The sequence below is a fragment of the Cryptotermes secundus genome, unplaced genomic scaffold, assembly GCF_002891405.2.
Source record: "Cryptotermes secundus unplaced genomic scaffold, Csec_1.0 scaffold205, whole genome shotgun sequence".
NCBI lineage: Eukaryota > Metazoa > Arthropoda > Insecta > Blattodea > Kalotermitidae > Cryptotermes > Cryptotermes secundus.
Genome location: NW_019731570.1, coordinates 154,362 through 177,234, shown reverse-complemented (window position 1 = coordinate 177,234; position 22,873 = coordinate 154,362). Strand labels below are relative to the sequence as shown.

The window sequence follows — 22,873 nt, the reverse complement described above, 5'->3', positions numbered from 1 at the left end:
TTCCTTTGCTATGCAACGCCGCCGTAAGCACGCCTTCCACACAATAGAGAGGCTGTGTTTTCTGCCTGGTCTATGCAAAGTAGTTAAAAAGAAGGGTTCAGTAGAGAAAAGTTAATCGAGTTTCGAGACGCCACCTGCCAGGATATGAGCTTGGGACCAGAGGATTGAACTGAGTCGAGTCTTCGGAATTAGCAATTGCAGAATAATGGCAAGAAAGGAATTAGGCTGTGAAAAGAAGACTTCATTTGTGGTTTGAAGTTACAGAGCCTGTTATAAATTCGTTGCCAGGATACGACTAGTGAAGACTGAGAACCCGAGTGCTTTGTATAAGGTGTCAATAAAACCAATCGTTCACAACCAGAACCCCGTCTATAAGTCACGCTCACCCCTTCATGTGACAGTATTCACATTATCAGTCACATGTTCAATGCTGCATACCTGTTTGAAATATTAAACTTAATCTGGATTTATCTTTAAGCTTCTTGATATTAAATCTCTCCATAAGGAACCTTTGCGTTGCTCGTTTACGTACGGACAGTCTGTCCGGATATGTGGTAATTGTCAGATATCGGTGATTATCATAATCAGCTCCTCTAAACGACCTGACGTCATTCACACGTGTTTGGCGTCTCTCATCTGTCAAGACGCGATCACTCTGATTGTGCGTCTTTACAACAGGAGAAACTCACTCGTACAGTTTATTTACGACCATTGCATTGTGGGAACATTGCACTTAGATACTTTAAGAATATTGTCTCTCGGAATTCTACACCGTGTAGCTAGATAAAATTTTACGTTTCAGAGAAGCATCTTAAGGGCCGAAGAGTGAGCTGAGCAAGCAAACAAGGGAGCAGACCAAGCTACGGCTCTGCTTGTTATTTGTTTGCTTGGTTTATTTTCGACACCGAAAATGGACGTAGTACGTTTCTCCTGAAACGTCGTTATCCTCTATCAGACTGCCCATAACATAGATATTTTAAGGTGACAGTGTGTAAAGATAAATTTGATTTGTTTCATTCTGGTCCGTCACACTAACAATTACAAATATAAATCACTCCGTCCAATGTGACCTGTAAGTTTTTTACTACATGAAAACTTAACACCCTTACATGTTTCGGTCTCTGTGGACCATCTTCAGAGGGCAAACATCACTACAAACAGGAAACCACCATTACATAAGTTGTTTAGACGTAAAGTACGTACACTTATATGCCGTAGTACATAGTACACAAAATAGAACATTTCACAAACACAGCAGTTTCCTGGGAATGTAAAGTTTGTGAAATGTTCTATTTTGTGTACTATGTACTACAGCATATAAGTGTACGTACTTTACGTCTAAACAACTTATGTAATGGTGGTTTCCTATTTGTAGTGATGTTTGCCCTCTGAAGATGGTCCACAGAGACCGAAACATGTAAGGGTGTTAAGTTTTCATGTAGTAAAAAACTTACAGGTCACATTGGACGGAGTGATTTATATTTGTAAAGATAAAGTTAAGTTAAAGTTGCCCCGTGCTTACTTTAAGTATCGCGACATGAAGACATGTGGGAAGAAGCTCCATGCTATTCTAACACAGTTATAATTGTTAATTCCACATAAAATTCTCGTTCCTGATTCTCAGTCTAAAGAGCCTGCTCTTCCTATTTTTACATTCAGATTTACCAATAGAATGCTCATGGGGTAGACGTACTGAAGGACTGATCCAATACGCGCTGAAATCCCCTAGACAGAGATGTACAGATGTACATGCTTTTCCCAGACAGTTCTATATTATTATGCGTTCTTTGTATGATATGCACAGACTAAACGCATATGTGTCTCTGTCTATATGCCCTTATGTTTCAAGTGACCGCCGGACGAATTTTGTTGAAATCTGGTATGGACTTTATCTCAAACTCACATTTGTGCGTTGGAAGCAATACTAGTGACACCTAATATACAATCCTGAAAATATGTAGGCCAATAGATAAGTGAAAAACATTTTTAATGTTTTTATACAAGACAATAGAATGGTTGCTGCGTGAAATCTATATTTAGCTGTTGCTTTGATGGCGATACTAATGAACCACTGGAGGTAGTTATTTTAAATTTGGTCTAAACCATACACACGCCAACGTAGTCTGCCTTAAATACTGTCTATACATGGAAAACGTGGCGACGATGTGAGTCTCTGATATTATTTGCGACGTTAGCAGGGAGCAGAATAGGCATCATAATTGGGGACCGGACTTTTATGCCCTTATAATCCCTTAAATATGTATGCATTTATTCATGAAAAACTTCCGAAATATGGACATAAAAATTTATACCAAATATTAAAATTGATTTTACATTATTTTAAGACCAACAAATCAATATTTAAGTTCATTTTATGTAATCACTGAATGATTCGCTTGCAATAAAAAGCTATACTTAAATACAAATCATGCAACAAAGCCAACACATTTCATTACAAATTTAAGAAACCAATGGTACTCACATTTAGCTCTCCGAACTTTCAACTTCTCTACTGTTGCAATTCACAATTACTAAATGTTCTAGGTTTTCCATAGTTAGTCGCCTCCTACTGTCTCGTAAGATGTCCTTATAGCGGGAAAAACTTCTTTCCACCTCACAGGAACTTAGGGGAGCATGTACAAAAGCCGCTATTTGCTCCACTGTTAGTGATATTTTACTTGTCAGTTCAGTATATTTACCGGATAAAACTTCTTCAATTTCACAAAATTTGTTCATATCCTGGATTTTTTTAAAGAATGATCTGTACTTTTTCCTTTACTACTTCACCTACTCTCCCAGGAACCGAATTCAACTTGGAACCAGTGGTTTTGAACACACTTAACGACTGATACAAATTAGTATTGCTATTGCTTGCCTCCAGTGCGGAAATGGCGGATGGAAGATGAGAGAAATGAGCAGATATATAGGAAAGATTAGTTTCTAGTTCTGCGCTTTTTAGTACATCTTGGGCAATTTGAATTGATGCTGCACTTTTGGGATCAAATGTATTCACTGTTTCTAAATATTCGATATAATAATTCGCTGCACACAGCCACGTGCCCCAGCGCGTTAAAATTTGTTCTGGCGGAAGTGGAACGCTCGGTGCTATTGCTTTAAAGGCTTCTTTTCTGTATGGCGCTTTAACAAATACCTTCTTCACAGAAGACACCAACTTGTCAACAAGCCGAAAATTTGCACGAATTGTTTCTGCAACACGGTGCAACCCATGGGCAAGGCAAGTCAAATTTGTCATACTTGGAAATATAACTTTAAGAGCAGTACCGGCTTTCATCATGTAACTTACGGCAGCAGTCACAAAGAGCAATACGGGCTCATACTGAATGCCATTAGGCCATAGTAAATTATTGGAATTGATAAAAAATTCGGAAACTGTGGAGCTATTTGTGGTTTCAAATTGCTCTACCGCAAGAAGATATGGGGTAGATTGTTCATTCTTATTAAGGGATCCAACTATACAATTTGCAATAAACCGTCCCCTACAATCATGTGTTTCGTTGATTGATACCCTCACAAAATTATCTTGAATCTTATCTCTAATGCTTTCAATTGTAAGATCGTAACACTGCTTCACGTAATTTTTGCGCACAGTAGATTCATCCGGCACTTTGCACTGTGTATACTTCTCTATGAAGTTTCTCAGAGTAGGATTGGTTAGTTTCCACAGCGGAATATCTGCCGCTAAAAAGGCTTCGCATAAATCAAAGGAAAACTGTGAGAACACTATTATTAGAAAATTCACTAAGCAATTTTTGAACAGGANGGCATGACTACAGAAAGCTAAACAAACTTAACTATAGACTAGTCACCACTAATGTAAATGGCTCTCAGCTTCAAATGAAGAAGCGTACCGAACCTCATGGAGACTTCGGAAATAAATAAGTCCCTTGTCGGTTGAATAGTATTACGTTGATAGCTGCTACATGTGAACGCTTCCGACTAATCTCTTCGCGGCTACTTTGATGATACGCGGCTGAGGAAAGTTATGAGTACAGGGATCGAGCAAGTCCCGTTCTGGGTATTGCATCAGAAACATGAATCATGACGAAATGTTGAGTCAAATATGCAACATATTCAAATACGGAAAAGAAAAATTGTATACACATGACCATAATTGAAAACATAAAATTAAAATATATTAAAATATTTTGAAAGGGAAATATGCAGTATAAATAGATATCTTCGAAAATATGATGCTTATTCATAAAACAGGCAAAATATGCATTTATATGCACCATCAAATCATGTCCCAAATTTAAGAAATTAAGTAATTCATACATATATCCAAACGAGCATACTTTCTGGTTGCAAGAAAGAAATATGCATTTGCATTAAAATCCGGTCCCTAATCATAATTCAGACTGTAGATCGCCTACATTAAGCAGGTTAACGTGTTCGGAACATTTTCTTGTAACGGCCGGGAGCGTTCAGAATGCAGATGTGCAAAGAATGGCGTGGAGACTCAACATGGGTTGCAGCTTTCAGTCTTGTTACATTGATGTCGGGGTATTTAGTTTACATGTTCATAGTTCTTGCCTATGTCTCAGTTTCGTGTATGATCTAATATAACTGGTTGGATTGGGCTATATTTATAAGGAACTTCATAGACAATGTATTTATATTATCCTCTCTATTTAATATATTTATAGTTTTTTAAGGAAGCTTTTAGTAACTCAGAGCGTATAGCGTTTAGTGGTTGGGTGGTAGTGAATAACAAATTGGAAGGGACGTAGAAGTAAGCGCTCCTGGTCTAATTGTAACGTACTTCCCAAAGACTGTGCCATAGCTAAGACGGTTAGTCGTCGGCTTCCCACCGGGGAGGTCCGGGTTCGATCCAGGGTCAGGTCATGTGAGATTTCTGGTGGACAGGGTGGTACTGGGGCAAGTTTTTTTTCCCCCGAGTGCTTCGGTTTCCCTTGCAAATTCTCATTCCACCAACTGCTCCACACTAACCATCATCTATTAGGCCGCGCCATAGCTCAAGCGGTTAGTTGCTGGCTTCCCATCGCGGCGGCCCGGGTTCGATCCCGGGTCTGGTCAAGTGGGATTTATGGTGGACAAAGTGGCGTTGGGGCAGGTTTTCTCCGAGTACTTCGGTTTCCCCTGCCAATCTTCATTCCACCAATTGCTCCACAATCACCCTCACCTATCATCTGGGGCTGGTACAATAAGCCAGAAGTGGCCACAGTACAAGGGACTTAGTCCCACCCCACTAGTAATAAAAGAACCCATTATCATCCGAGACTGACACAATAAGCCAAATAATGGCTGACGTACAAGGTGGATTCAGTCTCACCCCACTCCAAGAAATTAAAAAAGAAAATTAACGTACTTCCCAGGTATTTCCCTAGAGGGACGTCGGAATATCATGAAAACTCCAGTCAGGCCATTTGGTGTTTCGGCCGAGATGCTTCGGGTACTGGGCGTCTCTCGAACACAAGCGCTTGAGGTACTCACTCAGCTTTATCCTGTCTTCTTTTTGTTTTGTTTTGTTTTGTTTTGTGCGAATGATACGTGCTCATGGCGTAGCATTCGCAATATAAAACGTCTTAACTTCGCCTTCACGTGGTGCACTCCATTTTGAGAGAGGGACCCGGCGACGAGGTGACAGTGTCACAGTGAAATGCAGAGGAAATGCAACTACTTAATTCAGTGAAATGAATTATGGCGGTAGGGCCATTACAGTGGTGTGGAAGAAACCCAACATTTATATTGAGTTAAAATTTTATCTTTAGGTTCTAGTTTTGATGTTTTTTTCTTCAAAATATTGGCTGTCACTAATAACAGAATGCGTAGCGATAATGCTCTACACTCGCGCTCGGAAGGTGCTCAGTTCGAATCTTGGCCGGAACGCTGAGGTTCATTCCTCCAGGTAAATTCCGGGATGGTATGTCGATTAGGCCACGATGACTTCCTTCCAGATCCTTCCGAATTCCTCTTACTTCCCATTCATCTGTCATCCTACAATTCGATGCTGTATAGTCTAGACACCGACGGTGTAAAGTAACCCACAAAAAGAAAAAATATTCACTTCCATGAGTTAAAATCTAAACAGTGGATCGCTCGGCAGTTTTCATCTTGTTAGTTCCATTTTACACCGAAATGTAACGGTCTTTTGGCGTCCTTGACACCCCTGATTTACCAGGGCCAAAATAGCTAGAAGGCCGAAACCATTGACACTTCATGAACGTTCGTTTTGATTTCATCACGCCGCTTGTGACTTAGGTATAATTAATTATATTTGAACGTGAGTCACACTTTGCAGTATATAAACTGGAGACTGTGACGTGTGCGTCATTTGTTCAGAAGTCGCAGTGCCGCAAGTCGCCTCCAAGCAGCATGGTCACCGACACGAAAGTGAGTTGCATGCTATGTGCATATTTTCGCCAGCAAAAGGTTTTTAACGAATTACTGTAGACTTCGGCATTTATTTCACGTTCCAAATTATTATTTTTCCTAAGACAAGAGCGGTTATTCTGCCGACGGTCGTTATAATTATACCTACGTTACTTATTTTATCTATGGCTCTACAACCCTTTTTTGGACCTTGGACGCTTTTTCAGTTTCTTAGTCCTATATATAGTCGATAAGGCTCCTTAGACGGGGGATGAGCCCGTCGCAAGGCCGCTACCTGACACAGAACAAACGCACACAGACATCCATTCCTTGAGTGGTATTCGAACCCACGATCCAAGCTTTCGAACGAGCGAAGACAGTTCCTGCCTTTAGACCGTGCAGTCACTGTGATAGGCCGTTACTTATTTTAGTCATATGAAATTGTGCTTCACTTGCCTGAGATTTCAGGTAAAAGTTCTGCCACTTAACCCTTTAAATCAGAGTGGTTACTATATTACCCACTGCTGCAAACTAAACTCCGTGGCTTGAGTCCGCAAGCGAACTATACCGACCGAGCGACAGCCGCTTGTCGACGAAGTTAGTGCCAACTTTAGCGGATAGAGAGCGTCGCGTGGTCAGCGCAACGAATCCCCACGGCCGTTAATTTCGGTTTTCTAAACCGGAGCCGCTATTTATTTGAAATAGCTCCTCAATTATCCACACGAGGCTGTGGACCCCGCTCCAGACCAACTGCTTCTCAGAAAGTCTGGTAGTGCCGGGAATCGAACACGGGACCTCTGGATCTGTAGCCAGGAACTCTGACCACTAAACCACACAGGCGGTCCCCACTGCTGTAACTTTAAGAAATTCTGCATTTTGCCCACTGGTCAGGTCTATCTCACAGTAAACAGTGAATATTTTCCTAAGCATCATTAATTGAGTCTGATCTTTGTAATGGTGAATCTCTGTGTGTTTTGTGAGGTAGAAATCTAATTGTTATATTCTATTTAATATATTATTTAGATGGATTTATGATTCAGTACTAAAAAAATTATGCAGAAGCTAGCCAGAATAATGAAAACATAAACGTTCACATACTAGGATAAAGCAAAGTCCAACATGGAACATATAAGAGGCTTAAATTTTTCTGCGGGCAAACTTATGGCTGTTCAAGTTTCTGAGTTGCCACTATAACATGAGTTAGGTATGGTAAGGCATACCTTTCCCTTGTGTTTCATACCCATACAAAAAAAGCTTTTAGACAGAAAATGGGAAGATAAAGTATTCAGAAGGCAATTATAACAAGTATTCCCGGATTTATCCTGCTCTTGACTTAGGTCTGAATATTATTTTGATTTCTTACAGTCATTCCAAAATATCTGAACATTGTAACACTTTCTGGGGGTTTATCACCTATGAAGAATTCTACCTTCTGGGACATAATGTCATGTAGTCTATTGGAAGTTAGACCACTTTTCAGAGGAACATGTCATTTCTGTCTTCAGGGCCAAAAAAATAAGCCAAGCGAGAAACCAGAATAAGACAGAGCTATGGTGGATACCTGCTTCATGTTGGTTTCTTGCCTGGCATATTCTCCGACTCTGAAGGCAGAAGCGACATGTTTCTCCGAAACAACCCTTAACATTCAATGGATTACAGGTGTTATATTCCAGAAGACTGGAATTCTCCATAATCACTGCTGTGAAAATCTCATATCTGACATAATAAATAATAAATTAGCATTTTCTGAGGGATGATGTTGATAAGCTAAACAGAAGCGTGTTTAGTTGTTATAAATTTTTTGTGTAGTGCACTGTTGATGAGATGTATCAATATCAAATTAACATAAAGCAAACACATACAGTACATTATATTCCAGCAACCTTCAGTTTATAAACTTGAATGTTAGTAGTAGAGGAGCAAGAACAGCTCAGTTGGTATAGCAGTGGGCTACAGGCTGAATGTCACGGTTCAATTCCTGGCAGGGGCAAGAGATTTTCTTCTACTCCACTTCATCCATACCAGCTCTACAGCCCATCCAGCCTCTTATCCAATGGGTACCGGGGGCTCTTTCTACAGGGTTAAAGCAGCCAGTCCATCTAGCGCTGAGGTCAAGAATGGTGGAGCCATAACAATATGTCGTCATGGCGTGGTGCCTAGTCAATTAATTAAGCACATGGGCAGGGCAACTTAACTTTGTCATATTATTATTATTATTGTTGTTGTTGTTGTTGTTGTTGTCGTTATTCATAACATTACTTTCAATTTCTCATCTCTAGAATGTATGCTCAGATTGTACATTGCATNTCACTGCTGTGAAAATCTCATATCTGACATAATAAATAATAAATTAGCATTTTCTGAGGGATGATGTTGATAAGCTAAACAGAAGCGTGTTTAGTTGTTATAAATTTTTTGTGTAGTGCACTGTTGATGAGATGTATCAATATCAAATTAACATAAAGCAAACACATACAGTACATTATATTCCAGCAACCTTCAGTTTATAAACTTGAATGTTAGTAGTAGAGGAGCAAGAACAGCTCAGTTGGTATAGCAGTGGGCTACAGGCTGAATGTCACGGTTCAATTCCTGGCAGGGGCAAGAGATTTTCTTCTACTCCACTTCATCCATACCAGCTCTACAGCCCATCCAGCCTCTTATCCAATGGGTACCGGGGGCTCTTTCTACAGGGTTAAAGCAGCCAGTCCATCTAGCGCTGAGGTCAAGAATGGTGGAGCCATAACAATATGTCGTCATGGCGTGGTGCCTAGTCAATTAATTAAGCACATGGGCAGGGCAACTTAACTTTGTCATATTATTATTATTATTGTTGTTGTTGTTGTTGTTGTTGTTGTCGTTATTCATAACATTACTTTCAATTTCTCATCTCTAGAATGTATGCTCAGTTGTACATTGCATTAGTTAGATCTAAACTTAAATATGTGTCCGTAGTCTGGAATCCAATTACGTTAACTGATGCCAACAAACTGGAACGCATACAGTAGAGGTTTGCGACCCTCTTTTTTAATCGCTTCTTTCCTGAAGTCCATTACTGTTATTCTCTTGCACTGGGGAGTTAAAATTGCAGACTTTATGTATGAGGAGGCATCGCCTCGATATTATCTTTCTTACTCAAGTTTACTATGGTTTGAAATTCTGCTCTTCCATTTTGGAAATTGTTGGTCTCCGAGTTCCTGCAGAGACTTTGCACTGTTCAATGTATGCTCCTCATGTAAAAATTGTACCTCTGTTAGATGTGCATCAACTGCTAATGCTGTTTGCAGGGATGTTGAACAACAGAGAAACACTGTCATGCTTAGCTTAATTCACTATACATATTGTGTGATCTCTTCCATCAGGGCCAGCTGCTTGCAGCACTCATTGCTGCCTGCCTGTTGACATTCTTGACAGAAGTTACATCTGAAGAGACCACAACTGATAATGAACAGTCTTCCAACTCATCGTGGGTCAACGGTGCAAATCAAACCCAAAATGCGTAAGTTACATATGTGATAGACTGCCAGTATATTTATTTGGGATTGTGATAAAACTGCATTCTGTACTCATCTGGTATTTTTAGGGTGATAAAAGAAGGGAGGATGAGATGTGTGCAACACATAGCACACATGGGGAACACAAAAAATGCATACAGAACTTTGGTTGGAGAGCCTGATTGGAAGAAACCACATGAGAGAACAAGATATAGATGCAAAGATGATATTAAAATGCGTCTTAGAAAAGCAGAGTGTGAATTGGTGGATAGCATTTAATGGCAAGCTACAAGGGTGACAATAGTGAAGTGTCTAGTTCTGTAACAAATTGAAATACTTCTTCTAAAGGGTTCTGATTATGGTGTATAACACTCAGAATTACTGGATTTTTGGACTTTGTCCATCATCCAGTATTCTAAAAAATAGAGAACACACCGTTTCAGAACTGGATCTGTTCATCCTGAGGAGAGGGGGAGATGCCTACTCTGTTGGGTCCCTTAGAAAGAGCTAACCTCAGTCACTGTAACTGAGGTTAGCTGTTTTTAAGAGGCATCTCCTCCTCACCTCAGGACAGAAACAGATCCAGTTTTTAGGACATATGGAAGGTAGCATGTTCCTCAAAAATGGTGGTGACCATCAACTACATGAAATCAGCCCAGAAGACAACATGAATTGGTGTATGAATAACTCAGTTACTCAAGATGATTAAATATTTTACATCTTTGATGTTTAGTTTGCAATTCAGCTAGGGGTGTTAGGCAAAAATGTTACTAACCTGACTAATCTGTGGAATACTATAAACATATTGAAGCATACTGAAGTTCAAGGGTAACCCATAAGACAAGTGAAACTGTTTTCAGCTCCAATTCAAGTGCTGTAGTTGCTAACAAATGGTCCATTGTTAAAATGGATAAGGTTATGATAAATACAGATTAACTAATTAACTAACTCCATGGAACTGAGTCATCTTTGAGAAGCCACCAGTTCTTCAGTTACTCGAGAATATCCCCACATATTATGGAATCTGAAGGTTCATTACCATATTCATAGGTACCTGCCACTGGTACCATGTCCTGAGCTAGATCAATCCAGTCCAAACCACCTCCTCCTGTTTCACCCACACCCACCCAGCTTTGTGTATAAATATGGTGTGTAAACACAACACTCTTCATATCAACCCCTGATAATGGAGACAGAACCTGTCTCTGAAACATCAGGCACCAACCCATACATTACATGGCTGATCACCTGAGAAGACTTCATTGTAAACTAAAAGTTGTTGAATAAATATAATTTTGGTTCATATCAGTTAAATATTCACTCTACTGTAGTGGAAGCTTAACTGAAACTTTATCAGTCTTGTCACATATGATTTGTGTGTAAGTATAATATATTTTTATATGGTGAATATTTAATGAAATACAGGCAAAAGTAATTTATAATTCTAGGCAGTATGAACAGCTTTCCAACAACATATTTTCTGCAGTGTAACAGAACTAACTGTAGTCACTGATTTTTCATACTTTCTTTTGTTGAAGAGAATACAATTACATGATGTGGTCCTTCTGATAAATTCAGTTAGATTTATTGAAAACATAACAAAATTGACCAAACAGAACTGTTCATTAAACCTCTGATGCACAAAGTTCATCTGAATAATATATGAATATTCAGCCTCTATGTCACAGGCAACACATCTCATTTCCATTATAGAGACAAATCTGTTAATCTTATTTAGAGACATGAGCACTGTTTCTTCTGAGAACCATATGAAACACATAAATACATTCTGTAGGAAAAACACTGAGCTTTTAATTATAAGGCAGGTGGTGTATATATTAACCACTGTGCTCTAAGGTTAACTGGGCAAAATACTGAACATATGTCTCATACATTATTCTGAAGCAGTCCTGTAAGCCAGATGGAATCCCGAATTGTGAACACTTACCACTTAACAATGAACACTACCCTAACTTTTTTTTTCAAGTTTTTTATTTACAATTCTCTCAGTAATAAGACCACACAGTGTCGATGATCGGATGGCTAATGAATGTGGAGGATTTGATGGAATGAGAATTCACTTATTTTTATGTTTCCAGATATGTTATATCAAGTGTGCAATTTGAAATTGGAGTTATGGAAAATGAGACTCAACACAATGGTGAGAGTGGCACTACAGTTGCACCAGTTGAGACAGATAAGTAAGTCAGTCATCCTTGTATTTGTTCTGCCTCTTAAATTAACTGCTTAATTATAAGGATAAGTTACAAGACTTTCAATACTTAATTGTATTTTTAGAGAGATGGTCCAAACAATATCATTATAATAAATTCTGTTAATGACATGCATGCATCTTCTCATCTAGAAGATAAAACCCATCAAGAATTCAACAAGAAGTCTCATCATTTGATATCATCCTTCACTTGTATCCCTTTGCAAAATGCTTATACTTCTTCATCATACCAACTAATTGTAAGAAATATATAGAGGAAGTTCAGGTAATCTGGACCCTCCCTTTTTTTGTTTTCATATTGTATGTTTGCCTTTCTGTCAATGACACTTGCTTCATATGACAATAACTTCGTTGGGATGTTACAGTTATTATATCAGTTCATCAAAATGTTACACAAAATGCTTTTCTGCCTAGCCTTCTTGTCATAAAGATGTAAAATTCCATTTCAGCTGACATGCTTGGGTAAAGTTGACCCCTGGATAAATTCTGTCCAGTAGTCATTAGATCTGCCATAAAATTAAACATAATTGTAAGATCTCATATCTGGAATATATTTTATAAAATGAATATAAAATTTATAAACCAGTTCTACACAGACTAACCATAACATAATAAAGCCTATAGTCAGTGTTTATGTATGAAAAACTGATCATCAAAATGTGTTTTGATAAACTAAATGTTCATGAAATCTTTAAACATAGGAGCTGTTTTAAAAAGAATACAATAATAACAACATATGCATAAGCGCCCACAGAAATGCATACACAATAGTAAAAAAATAGCTCAATTGAACCCATGGCACTTTACTCACCAACTAGCAATCCACTTTTCCTGACAATGTCCAATTTGGTTTCACATTTATTAGCTGACAAGAAAAAACATTTGTACCTAATAATGCATTTACACTGTGAGGGAAGCTTAGAGCCTGTTATGAAATGCATTGTGTGTAAATACTGCTGATGGTTAACTAAGCAGTTAATTCTACATACATTTAAAAATTATTATGTTGCTTGTTCTGAAATGTCTGCATGGACATAAGATGCACATTCATCTACAATCCTCGTAGCCTTATGGGCAACCAGAGTAAGCAGGCACAGCATTTCAGTGCATTTCTGATAGGATAAGCACATGCCAGGGACTTTTATAAAAGGGAGTCCACAATAGATGAACATCCCCTAATATTCACCTCACTAATCTCTATAACATGTATCTGATTTGACGTACACTGAATTACGTAAAGACAGAGATGTAATGCTGATCAGTCATCGCTGCCCACATTTGGTTGTCCCATTCTTACCTCAGTTCTTACTCTGTTACAGATTGTCAGAAACGAAAGTTGCATTCCTACTGCCACCAGCTTCTCTCTTCAACACCTCGCAGACCACCTCAGCACCCTGATTCAGTCAGCATCATAACAAAAGTTTTATTGTATTCCCAAACAAACCTGAAACAAAAGTAGCTTTTTCACAAAGTATGTTTAATTCCTTATCATTATAAATTATTTTAATATAATAAATGATTCAAAACACATCACACAACTTTCTTAAACCTACTGCATGTATCAAGGAAAATATAAGCTCCTGGACCCCAAATTGTATAATTAATGATAAGATCTTCCCCTCGACGCTACAGCTCAGGGTGAGCTTTGGCCTCCTGAACAATCTACCTCCAGTCTTCTCTATGCTTCATCTTTCCTCCCCATCCTTTCACTTTCTTTTTATGGAGATCATGTACATCCTTCAACCATCTCAACCTGGGTCTTCCTATCTTCCTTGTCATATTTATTTTACCGTGGAGTTTTTTTTTTTTTTTTTGCATAGCCGTTTCATTCATCCTTTCAACATGCCCTAACCACTGTAGTCTCTGAGCTTTAATGAATCTAACTATATCTTCTAATTTTATAAGTTCATTTAATTCTTTGTTATAGCAGATTCTAAACTCTGCATTCTCTAAAACTGCTCCATATATCTTTCTTTTGAATATTCTGAGGGCATTCTCATCAGTTCATGTTTCCCCGCCGTATGAAACCACCGGTCATATCAGTGTTTGATATATGTTTTTTTTTTAATATCTTGATATTAACTTACTTTTAATTAGATGTAAATTAGCATAATATGCTTTGTTTCCTACTTGTATTCTTTCCATAACAAAACTTCTAATTTTATTCTTATTATCAATTACATTCCATAAATATTTAAAATTGGACACACCTTCAAACATTTTATTCTCAATGTGGAGATCTTTCGGTTTCCACCTTAACTCTGATGCTGACATAATCATATATTTAGTGTTTTTGTTACAGTTTCCTATTATCCCTATCTGTTCTGCTTATTCTTCTTCATATAGTTCTATTAATTTCCTTTTTATTCTTGCTGTTATGGCTATATCATCTGCATAAGCAGAGATTTGACTAGACTTATTGTAAATTGTGCCCCGCTGATCAATAATCTTCATAGCAGCTTATGTAATGCTAATATAAATAAGGTTGTGGACAAGCTGTCTCCTTGTTTAACTCCCTCGTTAAATTCAAACTCCTTATTGAGGTTATCGCCAGCCTTAACTTTGGCTTTAGTGGTATTCATAGACATTTGTATCAGATAGATCAATTTCTTAGAGATTCCACGTTCATTCATTATCTCAAAAAGTTCTTCTGTATTCACACTATCAAAGGCTTGTGTAAAATCAATAAACAATACATGCAAATCTAGTCCTATGTTTCTCCATCATTTGTCTAATGATAGAGAGTTGATCAGTCGTACTTTTACTGGGGCGAAATCCATACTGGTATTCTCTGATTATCCTTTCTGTTGTAATTTTCATTTTTTCACTTATTAAACTAGAGAGTACTTTATATACCATACAATCCCACGAGTGACATCACATACCCCCACTCCTTCCACCATTATGCAACACTCGGTAAACACCCCTCCCTGCTAGGCTGTGACATCACTCAACAGGGGAGCCCATGCAATGACTGTTGCTAGGCAATCAGTAAACATGTTATGCAACAGTGGTACCTATCACGTAACTGTTTTCTGTGTTGTCCATGCCGAGCCTAAATAAGGAGCAGCGAACACTATTCAGTAGTGAGTGAGTAGTGAGTTACTAGAGAGAGAGTAACCAGTCAGTTGCAGTCTAGCATTCGCCGGAGTGACTTGAATTCAATTGTTATTGAGTTGTATTGAGTGAATGGAAATGACTACAGGGGAAGTATTTGTGATACTGCAAATGGCAGTAATTGAAAATTGTAAACTGTATAATTGTGAGAGCGAGTGTTCAATAAATTTGCTATATCCAGAACGGCGTGAAGTTATTTGTCGTGTGACATACACCCAACACGTGTATTTAACAAAGTAATACCTCTACAGTTGTTGCAGTCTAGTTTATCTCATTTTTAAACATGCGGATTATGATGCCGATTCTCCAGTTATCTGGAATGTTCTTTTTTCCAAATTAATGTAATTAATTTCTGTACCTCTACATTTTCTTGACCTCAGTGCTAGCTGGAAGTGAGTGGTAGGCTTCATGCTCCAGCCACTTTACCCCCAGGAAAAAGCCCATGGTACCCATTGGATAAGAGGTTGGGTGGACCCTAGGGCTGTTCTGGATGATGTGGAGAAGAAAAAATTCTTGATCCTACTGGGACTTAAAACTATGATCCCTTGGTCATCCAGCCTGCAGCCAGTCACTATACTCACTATGCTATCCCGGTTCACTATATTTTAAGTGTACAAAACTAAATAGTATGGCAATGTGTTAATCTTATGAAGTTATTGCAGTAATGTTTATTTTGTGAAAACTAAAATACTCATAATACAATATATGAATGCAAATATACAATACATGCCTGCATATATATTATGTTACAACTTCTTGCATATACACAGTAGTTGCCAAGTTTAAGATATATGATTCTTTATCCATACATTACTTTTAAATAACTTTAACCTAGAAGACTCTTTTCAACAGGCGTGATTACACTTATTACATAATATTATGAACAGGAATTACTATAATGAAATCACACATTACATTTCACCTTCACTTAGCACACTTAGCAATAAATCATACTCTCTTTGCTGTTTGAAACCTAAGCCAGTTTTAAGTATCTCAACGAAATTTTACAACAATTATTTCTGTTAAACATCATTATAAACCAATATTGCACCTCATTCTGTAGACCAAAACATACAGAAAATGTAATCTGTATTACATTACAGTACTACTGTCTGGGAAAGAAAAGTAAAAAACTGTGTAGAATGAAGTTACACAACATGAAACATTTCATTTCCTGTTAACACAGACGAAAATGTTGAAAAAAACAGTGTGTTCCTAAATCAAAAGATCTAAAGAAAAAATGCTCATGTTCTCACCCATCACTGTGTAGGGTTTTCTTGGTCTAAATGCAGGAGTGGATTATCAGTAAAGTCATTGTGAGGCTTTAAGGTACACAACAAGAGCAACGTTAAGGAAGGCACAGTACATGTGTATCAGCAGGCCAACAGGTAGAGGTAAACCAGCTGCTGGCATAATAACATTTTCTTCTGTTCTACTATGGGCTCCACATACTCACAGTCCAATCATGTTTGACAGTTACTATATCCTGCATTACAAAAATACAAAACAAAGGGTTTAAACTCTTATAAATAGGAATTTCCAATGAAAATAACAACTGCTGACAAACACTACTGTTGCCCAATCCACCTACCAGCAGAATTAGCACCACCAGCAACCCATGCATGCTGCACCCTACTGGAAAACTGTGTTACCATAATCTCATGAAGCATTATTATGACCTTATTGTATAGAGAAATAGCATCACAAAAATTGAAGCTGCCTCATGTGGATGTCAAGTCTGTGTCCATCCATATTCACATTCCACCTCCAAAACTGTGTGATGGATTTGCCTAACAATTTGTCGTTGGAAATTTGTACTACAGACCATAAAATGGTAGAATGATTAGGAAATAATGAATTGGAAAGGATGTTGAAGGATGCAATTGTGACCCAATTGAGAAATTATTCCTCTAGGAAAATGCTGGAATGGTACTTTCAAGTAGACCACAGGTATTTCCACATTCCTCCTAACATTTCTACATGTAATAATACAAATGCCGTCGTGAATGCAACAATTTATTTCGTTGCAGAACTTTGTCTTTTCTTCCTCTACACTACATGTTTCGGCCGTAATTGGCCATTATCAGGTGTATTTTTCACTACATAGCTGTCACACTGCACACAGTCCAAAATCTAAAACATCAGCCTGTCAGTTTTGTTTTAAAATCTCGCCAACACACGCTCGTCAATTTGATTTTAGAATTACAGTTTAAAATACCAGGGACACCTGCTCTTGTCTACATGTGCTGCAGCGGCTATTTCTTGTTTTCAGCACCGTTCATATATTATTCTGTGCATGCTCCCCGGCAATACAAAAGTATTAAAGATGAGCAGCGACACATTATATTCTTAAATATAATAAACAGTAGTCCTCCTAACATATGTCACTTCTAATTAGATGCCATATAAACAATGCTGCTAACAAAATATCAAATTATTCAAAAACTAAGATGACAAGCTGCTTAGGTACAGCCTGTGCTTTCTGAAGTGGTTCTCAACAGAACACACACTATATTTGGCCAAGTCCATTCACTATGGCAAGGACTGTAGGAGGTGCATGTGTTGGGGCTTTAGTTACAGGGCATCATTTTCCCTCCCTTCCACACCAATCTGCAACAACTGCCCTGCTACTTCTTGTGATACTTCTCCTCACATGCAACCAAGGTCTAAAAACACTGTTTTACTACATTATCATTTTGATGAGTCTGTGCAAACATTAAAGATAATTTTGGAACACACTGTATTTCAGACTTCTGCTATGTCCGATAATGCAGTATCAATATGTGTATGCTGCAACTGAAATATGAATATGATATATCTTACCATCAGTGTTACATGTTAGCCTTCTGGAGCACTGTCTCACGAATACATACTATGATATCCCCAAAATAAAGACAAATCACTGCTCCTCAGGATACAGACAGAAACACAGGAGGGGGGGGGGGAAAGAAGAAAATATGACAGAATTATCATTACAAGGCTCCTCTATGTATTTCCATATTTTACAACCTGGAGATCCAAAATATGTATCACAGTTCACATTCCTGACCTGCAATGAAATCCCTATTAATGAATCTCAGAGGCAATGGTTTTCTTGCTCTGAATCGAGGTTTTCACTAAACTGTCAGTTTTCCGAAAGAACATCAAGGAACTGTTCATCTTCTTACAAGACTTACTATAGATAATTATTTCCCATGTGGAGGTAGGTTACAATACCTTCACCATAGCCCTGAGATTCATAGGTGATGAAAAGAGAACCCAGTGCGAGTGTATAACTGGGTCACCCTTTCACTGAGGGACATACATACTGTAACATGTTGCGCAACGGAGAACCCCTCCCTACCCAGCAGCAACGTGGCAACTCACGCCACAGGCACGTGGCGGTAACGTAGCGCTCCCTCCCACCCCTCCGCGGTGACGTAACGCGCAACGCTACGTACCCGTAATCAACTTCCTACTGTGACGTGGAACGCAACAGGCACCACTGCGACTATATAAGGGAACTGCACAGCAGCTACCAGTTAGTTGTAACCTGGCCATCGCCGAAGACAGTTCCGAGTTGTAATGTGGGCAGTCGCCGAGTGTGTTAACAACAGTTCTCCAGTTGGCCGACTACAGTTGAAACATAGCAGCCGCGTGTGCGATAACCAGTGATAACCAGTCATATCTGGAGTGTGTAATCCAGGGAGACTGTATAGCTCCCGCATTATTAGTACGTGAAGACTCTCGAAGAGAGTGTTAAGAGATTTTATTCTAGGGTTTGTCAAGTGTGGAAACCCGTAACATTGTGATAAGTAATTGTAGCCGTTACTTGTAGATTGTTAAATAAACCAATTAACCATCTCTACGGCGTCTTCGGTAACGAAACACGTTACACTGGTGTCAGAAGTGGGATCGGTGTAACTAAACACGTTACAATACTAAGACCTGATCCTCCAGGTTTGATACAAGGTTGATGGTCTGATTCCCAGGAATGGACAAATCTGGCAGAATTTTCTAAGGATAGCTATGGCTACGAAAGGGCTGTTTTACAAATGATGATGATGATGATAAATAATAATAAAATAATTTCTTTATGCTTGTAATTCAAGAAAGTGTTTCTACATAAATAAATATAATTACATAATCAGTAATATAAAATCACTCAGTAACAGTTTTGGGCAAAGTGAAAAATTAATATTATTTAATTTCTTACAGTGTTTGTGTCTCTTCTTAAAAAATAAACATTTCATAAATATGGGAAAATAATACAAGGTTATGTGGATTCAGATGGGACCAGAAAAATATTCACTAAATGCAGGAAGACTAAATTGGGATTTCACTGTATTTGAAATCACTTATAAAGAAAGATGCTTCAGAGAAATCAACATTTGATACAATGAAGCAAGGCCTTAACATGTCCAAATACAGTTACAGCTGTGATAAATATCACTTGTCACATAAACATCTTTTCTTCTGGTGATTCATTTGTGTACTTGAACAGAATACCAGTCCTCACTACATCTTCTGCTGCACACCATACATAACAAGTATATCAGAGGACCCATGAATCTGCCCCAAACATGTAGTGCTGTTGCTTCCAAGTTTGTCACTCTAACAGCCTCTTCCTTGAAACAGTGGAATATATTAACTCCCATATAAAATGTTATTTTTTCCTTAGAATTTCTTTGTTGATATATCAACTTCATACAAGCCAAATTCATAGGTGAATCAGTTTACTTTTGAAAGGAAAGCAATGCAGTGTAGCTACATGACTCAACTTCCAATTGAAACCAAAAAAAAAAATCAGCAATCCACATATAATTTGTTGTGAACTTCCCTGAAACAATACAAACAAAACATCCACCATTACCAGGATCTTCTGGTATAAAAAAATGTATTCCTAATGGCTGAGGCACTATGCTATAAGCCATAATGCTGCAGGGTCAAGTCCCGATGAGGTGGATTTTTTTCAATTGACCTAATCCTTCCAGCCACACTATGACCCTGGGGTCGATTCAGCCTCTAACAGAAATTAGTATCAGGAATCTTCCATCTTCCTGGGGGATAAAGGGTGGGAGCCTTGACATCTCACAATCCTATGGGCCTCCATAGCCTGTTATAGGGATAGCTTTACCTTTTACCTTTTTTACAATTATGATATTTCAATGGGTATGAAGATAATAATTGAGGTCTACTTTTCAGCCATCTTAATTGTTATGTTTACACAAAATAAATGTATATATATAAACTTCAGAAAATTATTTGTGCGGGGGAGGGGGGAAGTATTAAACCAGTGGTTCTCAACCTTTGTCAGAATGTGGCCTGGTAAATTCTTTTTTCTATAAGATGGGGGCCCAGTATGATTGATGCCAGCACCCAGCCCAGCAGCTGAGAAACACTGTACTAAACAAATTACTTGCAAGCCAGAATTTTACAAAAAGGCACCACAAGACTTAAGAAACCTGTGGAAAGAGATGACAGAAGAGCAACTGAAATATAGCTGAGGAGTTGGTTAGTTTGTAAATATTAACAGCTGAACTGTTTCACAAGGGAAGTTTGACGTCTCAGACTGACAACAGTGCTCATCTTCAGTGACCTTGATTGAAATGGTATATAAGATATGTTGCTTCCTCAAGTGCATTTAGCTATTAGTGCAAAACTTGTCATTTCACACAGCATGTGTTTGTACAAGCTCCTGTAGGAAACCTATGTTGTAATGGTGAAGCAGAGGGATATTCATACGTTTCAAGGCAGAGATGTGTGATGGAATTTTGTGTGAAACTCGGGAAAAGCAGTGAAGAGATGTTAATAGTGTTACAAACTGTGTATGGAACTGAAGCAATATGGCAGGTAACAGTGTTTCAATGGTGGAAGTGTTTTAAAGACAGAAACAAAAGGATAGTTGATGACATTCATAGTGGGAGACGAAGCACTCTTTCATAGATGTGTATACTGATAAAGCTGAACAACTACTGGAGAACAGGAGATTATCATTAATGGAATTCTTTGGCAGTTTAAATGCGTCACTGGAAGCGTTTAGGTGTTTGAAATCACAAAGATTCGCTTCCACGAAATAAATTATTCTTCGGCACTGGTTACCTCAGAAGGAAACTGAATGGTGTTTACTATGCAGATACTTCAAGCTCATTTAAGGAACTCTATTTGGAAAAAAGGAAGACCCCGAGTTCTTGATGAAAGTGTGGCATGGCATGTGAAAGGTGTTACTTCAAAAAAGAAACAGTGCTCAAGTCTCAAGAATTCTCAGATTGTTAAGAAAAATTCTAATACATATCTTCACCACTGGAAACAATATGGAAGGTCATGCCTGACAAAATAGTCTCTCCAGAACCATTAAATGGAATTAAATTTGATGCTGGAAATCTACACTAAAAGCTGTAATATACATTTTATTTTGATACATTTTAGTCCATTATAATCACCACCGTAAAGATGATCAAACCAAATTTACCAAATTTATCTCAAACAGCTACACAAAAAAATCGGTACAAGATATAAAATATAGAACACACTAACATCTGTATATCAAATTTTGACAATTTACAGCAGTGATTTTTCATGTCATGGTCTTCTGCACTGTTATACCAAGTAGTCTTGCACATAGATACCAATCAACCTATTGGCCTAGACTAGGTTCTGTTTACTCTTCCCCTCCTGTGATGATTTACACCAGGATCCTGAAAAGGGCTGTTTTCATATGTTTCCTGTTCGCCGTTCCTAGTGGTCTGGACTGTGGCTTGACTCCTCTTCTCCACCTATGGATCTGAGTGACCACCTTCTTTTCTAACAATTCCAGTTCCCTCCTGTGAGATTAATACTGGGGCCCTGAAAAGGACTGTTTTACTCATATTCCTGTTCACAGCCTCGTCTCCTCATCCATGGATGTGAGTGACTACTTTATTTGCATCATGCATATACATATAATATAAGCCACCACATTTTGAACCTGAAGATGGAGCAGCATATTTCTCAAAATGCTGGTACCTATCTACAAAACTATACAATGTCACAACCCAGATGATCACAATCTGAAAATATATCTGAAACATTTTTAAGTATAGTTTATATTTAATTAAATACAGAGAAAAATAATATATGGCTGTATGCAGTGTGATAACTTTGGTGTTGATCCGTTTTGTTAAGAACAGCATTTATGACTTTCTGCAACAGGTAAATATCAAGACCAGTGAGATGTGTAAAAACACAAAGAATACATTTGGAAAGTATCTGTACCCCATATGGGTCTCCATCTTTTTTTCCTATCATCTTATTGTTTTCTTCAAGTATGCTTCTAGATTAATCCTTTTAGTGTCAGTGTCCAACATCACCCATACTGGAGGAAGGAAGACTTTTTAATCTTTCAAATTTGTATGTACCACAAGACACTAAGTGTAGAAGAAAGTGGAAAGGGAAGACAGTAGTAGGAAAGAAGAGGTCAGAGACTGTCCACTGAACTGACTAAAGATGGAAATGATGCTAGAAGGTAAAGGATGAGCAGGAGGAGGCAAAATAGTGCCACTCCTGGCCTAAATATTCACCTCTGTCACCAAGAGGCAGATATAATTTAACTGGCAATTTATGTCTTTTTTACCACTAATCTTATTAATCTTGAGAATACAAGGTTTAGCCAGTCCTCCATTTGGAACTGTCGCCTTTATACCATTAAGCTGGAACC

At 38.1% G+C, this 22,873-nt stretch overlaps 2 protein-coding genes across 2 annotated transcripts in view; one reads left to right on the top strand and one right to left on the bottom strand.

Moving 5' to 3' along the window:
• LOC111867078 overlaps nt 1-13,461 on the bottom strand; it is a 49,885-nt gene extending 36,424 nt beyond the window's left edge. The window contains exon 1 of the mRNA XM_023856563.1: nt 13,379-13,461. Coding sequence (XP_023712331.1) covers nt 13,379-13,423 — 45 coding nt within the window. The 5' untranslated portion in view covers nt 13,424-13,461. The remainder of the gene's footprint in view (nt 1-13,378) is intronic.
• On the top strand, nt 6,295-13,611 carry LOC111867080. Its single transcript, XM_023856567.2, has 4 exons — nt 6,295-6,375; nt 9,717-9,853; nt 11,948-12,049; nt 13,401-13,611. Exons 1-4 carry the CDS (start codon nt 6,358-6,360, stop codon nt 13,477-13,479), a joined length of 336 nt encoding a protein of 111 aa, XP_023712335.1. The 5' UTR covers nt 6,295-6,357; the 3' UTR covers nt 13,480-13,611.
• Nucleotides 13,612-22,873: the final 9,262 nt, after the last annotated feature.